Raw genomic sequence first — 6592 nt, 5'->3', positions numbered from 1 at the left:
GACCCTCTGCCCAGGGCCCCAGGCCCTAACAGTGGCTGAGTCAGCACAGACTGGGCCCACGACCCTGCAAGGAGGTGGGACATAGACAGGGTGTGCTGGCCTGGTGAGCAGACCTCAGGGTGGGTGTGGTCGTGTGGGGGGGGCAGGAACCTGAGTCGGGACCCTGGATCCCCTCCCCCAGTGCAAGATGAGGGACAGGAGGGATCCCTGGGTGGCGCAGCGGTTTGGCGCTTGCCTTTGGCCCAGGGCGCGATCCTGGAGACCCGGGATCGAATCCCGCGTCGGGCTCCCGGTGCATGGAGCCTGCTTCTCCCTCTGCCTGTGTCTCTGCGTCTCTCTCTCTCACTGCATGCCTATCATAAATAAATAAAAAAAAAATTTAAAAAAAAAAAAAAAAAAAAAAAAAAAAGATGAGGGACAGGAGTCCTGCAGGCCTGATCCCTCAAACCAGGCTGGCTCCAGGGGCTTTCCCTGCAGCATCCCTGGAGCATGTGGGGTAGTGAGTCCTCCCATCTGCTGCGAGTCCTCAGAGGTGAGCTGTGTGTCCAATGAGTTCAGACCTGCCCCTCTTCATGTCCCACAAGGGAATTTTCAGGGAGGATTGAGGACAGTGGGTGTGTGTTGGGAGGGATGTTTCCAGACCTTCAAACCCCAGGGGGAGGAGGAGTCACGGAGGAGAACAAGCTGAATGTCCAAGGTCAGGCTGCAGTGCCTGGACATCAGGTGTCATGAAGAAGTGGGGATGGAGATGATCCCCAACCTTCACACACACCTGCACACCCCCAGGTCCCCAGCCACAGGGAGGCAGAGCTGAGGGTCTCGCTCATCCCTTCATCCCCCTGGGGAGAAGCACTGCATTCTGGTCACAGCTCCCCACTCCCACACAGTGTCAAACCTCCTTGGATCAGTGGATGGGATGATGTCACCCTGTGCCCCATCACAGCCCCCAGAAACCTAGATAACATTCTCTGCCTGAATGAAGATGCTGTTGCTCTGGGGTACAGTTCACTGAGCTGTGACAGCACAGCAGTGTGGTGTGGCCATGGTCACAGTGCCATGGAGGAGAGTGACATAACCATGAAAACAGTCACTCACACACTCACCCTCCTCCTTCCTCCACCTGCTGTCAATCCCTGGCCTCCTTACCACCTCTAGATTCCTGTCTCTTCTAAAACACAATGAATTCCAGTGATGTGGAATGTAGCCTGTGGTATGTTCTTCTTCCCTATGAAATGTGCCTTTAGGGGATCCCCAGGTGGCTCAGCAGTTTAGAACCTGCCTTCGGCCCAAGGCATGATCCTGGAGTCCCGGGATTGAGTCCCCTGTTGACCTCCCTGCACAGAGTCTGCTTCTCCCTCTGCCTGTGTCTCTGTGTCTCTCTCTCTCTCATGAATAAAAAATAAAAAAATTAAAAAATGTGCAGTTAATACTCATGCATATTTTTGAACTTCAAAACTTATTTCCTTTAAATGCTGATTAATATCACCCTTTATAAATATTCATAATGATGGAGGTTGTTTTTCTTACCTCAAGTCTGATCATTTAATAAAAAGCTGGTCTAAGAATTAGTGTGCAGATTTTTATTGCTTTCACCTGAGGTGAATATGAAAAAAAAATTTCCATAAACAAGCACATCAGGATTTTTCTCTAGAAAGATTTTTTTTACTTTATATAATTTTCAGTATGGCATTGATTTATGTGTTCAATACAACATCAAATAATGAGAACTAGTCATCTGGTTGAAGCTAAGGGAATAATGGTCCCAGCTGCACAGAGCGCTGACATGTGCATCTGCAGAGCAGGAATGGGGCTGAAGGACCATGATAGCTTCGTGACTTATGAGTGTTTCATTTACTGAAACATCAGTAGATGATAGGTGAATGTTCACTAGTCTAGAAGAAACTGTCCCAGCTCATGAGGAAAAAATTTTCAGTATTGTTTAAGACTCGTTGTGTACAAATGGGGCTAATCTGAGTGACTCTGAGGTCAGAGACGATGAAGGAGACTCCATTCCCAGGAGGCACCCCAAGATGCACCTGGCCCGAGCATTAACTGAAGAATAAGCAGAAACCCAGGGGGAGCCTAAGCAGGCAGCTGCTGAGGTGCTCACACACTTTGCCTATGGGTAAGTAGGTTTTTGTCTCACTTCCCCACAGGCCTGCAGCACCGTGTGAGCATTGAGACTGCTGTCATAGGAAGAGCAGTAATAATCAGCCTCGTCCTCAGCCTGGAGTCCAGAGATGGTCAGGGTGGCTGTGCTGCCTGATTTGGAGCCAGAGAATCGATCAGGAACCCCAGAGGGTCGAGTATTGGTATTATAGATGATGGTTCTGGGGCCTATTCCTGGGAGCTGCTGGTACCATCCCACATCATTGCCATAGCCAACGTTCGAGCTGCTTCCAGTGCAAGAGATGGTGACTCTCTGGCCCAGGGACCCAGACACGGAGGCCAGTTGAGTCAGCACAGACTGGGCCCAGGACCCTGCAAGGGGGAGAGACACAGAGAGGGTGATGCTGGGTCCTGGAGACAAGAGAAGGATGTAGGACGGCACACATCCTTCCAGGCCCCCTTCACGGTCTCCACATCCATTCACCTGTGAAGTGAGCGAGGAGGGTGAAGAGCAGAGGGGAACAGGCCATGGTGGAGGTCTTCACTGATCCTGCCTTCTGTGGTCCCACAGCTGAGCAGAGCCTCCCCTCATCTCTCCCTTCCCCTCTTCATCCTCTGGGAGAGGGAGGTGCTCTCCTGTGCAAATAAGTTCCCAGTTGTCTGGTCCCTCAGTGGCCCTGGGTCAAATTCCTCTGCCTGGGGATGTGAAGGATGTGGGCAGGGGAGGGGAGGGGCTGTGTAGAAACCTGAGTTAGGGAGGTCCCAGGTGTGAGCCCTCAGCAGAGGACACAGGCAGTGCCTGGTGGCAGGTCCCAGCTATAATTATCCTTGACTCTTCATAAACGGACCCCATCACCCCCTGGTGTCCAATCCCAGATACACTATTGTGTGACTTGGTGATCAGAGCCCATCTAAAACAATGGGTGCCTCCCGACTGCTCTGTCCACTGCTTTAGGGCCAGGACAGGAGTCCCCTTATGTAACCTCCCATTTCCAGAGGAAAAACTTTCTGCTTCACTTAGATTTCTCATGGATATATGTCCATAGCTTCTTGGGTGTTTTTCCCTCAGAACTGAGGTGGTATCTCTATACAAACTCTTCTTGGTTCAGGATCAAGTCCAGAGCATTGATGGGTCTCTATGCACATTTAGAACTTTCAGTGTGAGATGCTGTGTTCTCTCCTGTTATGTGACTCCTCCCTGAGTTCTAGAGGATTCCTTCCTTGGAGGTTTGTACATCAATGAAGAGACAGGGAGAAATCTGTCCACGTTTTGGGTAGAAGCTCTTGAATTCATTCCTAGTAGATAATATACTGAGAATCTTCGTCACCTGTCCCTACTTACACTTGGTTGTCACAATAGTTTCCCACACACTGTTGGCAGGGATTCTCTCCTAGGGACTCTCTTCCCAGCACATGGTCACAAGACTGCAGGAGCCCAACCTCATGAGGTTGCGAGTGTCGCTGACATCAGAGCAGAGGGATAAAGATGCTGGAAGTTCTTGTAAGACAGGAGTGACTGCTGAAGTTGCTCTGACAGAGACCAAGGGACAGAGTGATGTGTGAGTCACCACTTAGTCAACTGTGCATTTAAAATGGATGTGTCCTATTTACACAATATTCCTCTCAGTAAGATTTATTTAAACTCAGTGACAAAGTCATTGTGAGGCTGCAGGTGGAAACACTATACACCTGTCCCAGATCTGTGCTTAGTGAGAGGGAATATGGATAGAAACTCTGGCCAAGAAATTGGATGCAAAAACAACTGTAAAAGACGGCCTTCTGTTCTTGGTTGAAAGGGAGTCTACAGACTTTTTATGAAATCGACTTTCTATTTTTGGTCATAGGATTAGTATTATGAGTTTTATTATATAATCAGGAAAGTCCAAAGTGATGGCTAAGGAAGCTCAAAGAGAGCCTATGCCTACAAAGTTCAGAGCCATGTCAGCCATCGAATCACCAAAGACACACAGAGCTTCCAGGGCAGAGCAATCTGAGGTCAGACTTGACTCTGGGGTGGACACAGCTGTAGTCCCTCTGCCTGGTACCCAGCATGTTCAGGACAGATTTCTTGGTCATTCAGCCACCCGCAACTAAAAGAAGGGATTTCTAATACCCAAGGGCAGCTGCACCCAAAGTTTCTGTCAAAGGTCCCACATGTGAGTGGTGGACACATGGAGATGAGACCATGTAGTCCAGAGCTGGGAAAGAAGTTTTCTCCATAGAAGTCCAGCCTCTTTGGAGGCGTCAGGGGAATGACTCAGTGTGTGAGAGTCCAGCCCTGAGAGTACAGGGAGGGTGTGTTCCACGTCACCATGGACTCTGAGAACCGTGAGAATAGTACTGACGCTGGGCTCCCAGAATCAATGTACTGATCACCTCAGGTGCTGACTGGAGCCCAGGGATGGTCAGGGGATGATCTGCCCATAGGGACAGAGATGCCTTTGGGATTCCTGAGAATCAGCCTTGTCCCAGGAGATCAGGTGTTCAGGGCATGTCCTGGCTGCCCCGCTGACAGGACCCCAGTTATACAGGATGTTGCTGGTGTTTCCTGGTGACTGGGAATCTGCATTCTGGAGATTGTGACCTTGAGGATGGTGGGTTAGCACAGGCTTACTCTGAATTCTGGAAGCACAGAGAAATCCAGAAACTGCAGAGCCAAGGATATTGTACAGGAAGAGAGCGAAGAGGACACTTTGCCCCTTTTCTACTTGTGACTTCTGATGGATGGTTCTCCCTGGAGCTGATCCTAGAAATAAAAGGCAGGTGTCTGAAAGATCGTTTCCTGGAGGGGGATTTGTTTCTGGTGGTGAGAATTCACATTGAGAGGAGACCTTGCAACAATCCGAAGTCCAGGTTTTGTTGGGTGAGATAAATCTGTCCATTTATCTCATCTGTCCTCAATCCACTGAATCCCATAAGAAGGACTTAGAGCAAAATCCTAGAAATCGAGACTTTGTTATTTGACCCAGTGGATCTCCAGATGGTTTTATATTGTCGCCCAGGGTATCTGGAAATTACTTATGCAGTGAGGGGGAGTGTGAGGAACAGGGCAGAGACAGCACAGACTCTGGATCCTGAGCCCCACGTCCAAGCCTGGGCTTACCAACCCATTCTCTGTGCTCTCCTGACACTCACATTTTGGGGGAGGGTTCTCATGCAAACTTTCCTCTTTCTTAAGGTTATACAAGCACCTCCTTTGACTTTAGCCAGGGCTCCGGCTGAGCATAAGAGAGTATAGGAATCAGGGGTAGGGCTTCACCAGGAGTGAAGCAGGAGCACCTGTAAAATGCCCAGAGACAGACACTCCCAGGGGATGTACAAGGGAGCACCACTGCTCTCTGGTGGTTGCAAGAGACATGTGGACCTTGGGCTGAGCTGGAGCCCAGGGCTCCTGTCCCCCATTCCTCCATGCTCACTGATCTAGTCTCTTCAGATTGGCTTCTTTTACTGAGAAATATACATGGAAGTCTCCCTCATGTCTTCCTCTGCCCTGAAAATTTATGTCTTTGAATTGTTGAATCATATTCCATGTATGGACATACTAGAATTTCTTTACCCATTCACCATTTCTGGACATATTTGTTGTTTTCTAGGCTTGGCAATCATCAACAAAACAGGAATAAATATTTAGGGACATATTTTGGGTGAACACAAGTAATTCATTTATAGAATTACCTAGGAGCATGGACTTTGTATTATATCTCTAAGATTTTGTTTAGCTCTGCAAGAAACTGCCCAGGCATGTTCCAAAGTGGCTGGGGCATTTGGCATCCCCCCCCAGCAGTGAAGGAGAGTTCCTGCTGCCCTACATCCTGGGCATCAACTGATGTTGATGTTGTATTGAATTTTCGTCATGCTGATGGGAGTCTGGTGCTACCTCACTGCTTCAGTGTGTAATCTTCCCGTGAAACATCATGTGGGAAATCTTTACACATGTGCAATAGTTCTCTGTATACATTTTTGTAAGAGGTCTGTTCATGTCTGCTCACTGGAAAAACATGACCCAGCACCCATGAATTCTGGAGCTTGCAAAGCTCCAATATGAAAAGAAAGAGAGAAAATCAATATCACCAAGATTCCAGGACTCAGGAAATTCCACCAAATTCTTAGGATGGCACCAGAGGATAGACAGGGCCTGGGCAGAGGGCCACATGGTTCTTCTGGGTCACACAACTGCCTTTCTTCTCATTCCAGCCCAGCAACAGTGGGGCTCATATGGGTTCTGAAATCCATGTAACTATTTTTTCATTGGGAGATGAATATCTTCAAAAGGAGGTATTTTCATTAACCTTTTATACTTAAAAAAGTCTGTACTATCAAGCACTCTCTTTCTTGCAAGATACAAAGCATTGGTAGCCAGATTCTGAGGCTCTGTTGGTCATAGACAGGGACACGGGAGAGATGGAATGAGACGTGGAGGATAGATGTTCACACACGTCCCCAGGAAACAGAAGTTCTCTGTGTGATAATGGTAGTATGCTGC

General features: G+C 48.6%; 1 gene segment (V, D, J or C); it reads right to left on the bottom strand.

Moving 5' to 3' along the window:
* Window positions 1-2119: 2119 nt before the first annotated feature.
* LOC125752117 (immunoglobulin lambda variable 1-40-like) lies at window positions 2120-2743 on the bottom strand. The segment is given in 2 exon segments: window positions 2120-2481; window positions 2594-2743. Coding segments are annotated over 2 exon segments (408 nt in total).
* Window positions 2744-6592: the final 3849 nt, after the last annotated feature.

Source organism: Canis lupus, chromosome 26 (genome assembly GCF_003254725.2).
Source record: "Canis lupus dingo isolate Sandy chromosome 26, ASM325472v2, whole genome shotgun sequence".
Classification (NCBI taxonomy): Eukaryota; Metazoa; Chordata; class Mammalia; order Carnivora; family Canidae; genus Canis; species Canis lupus.
This window is presented reverse-complemented; position numbering and strand designations above follow the sequence as displayed.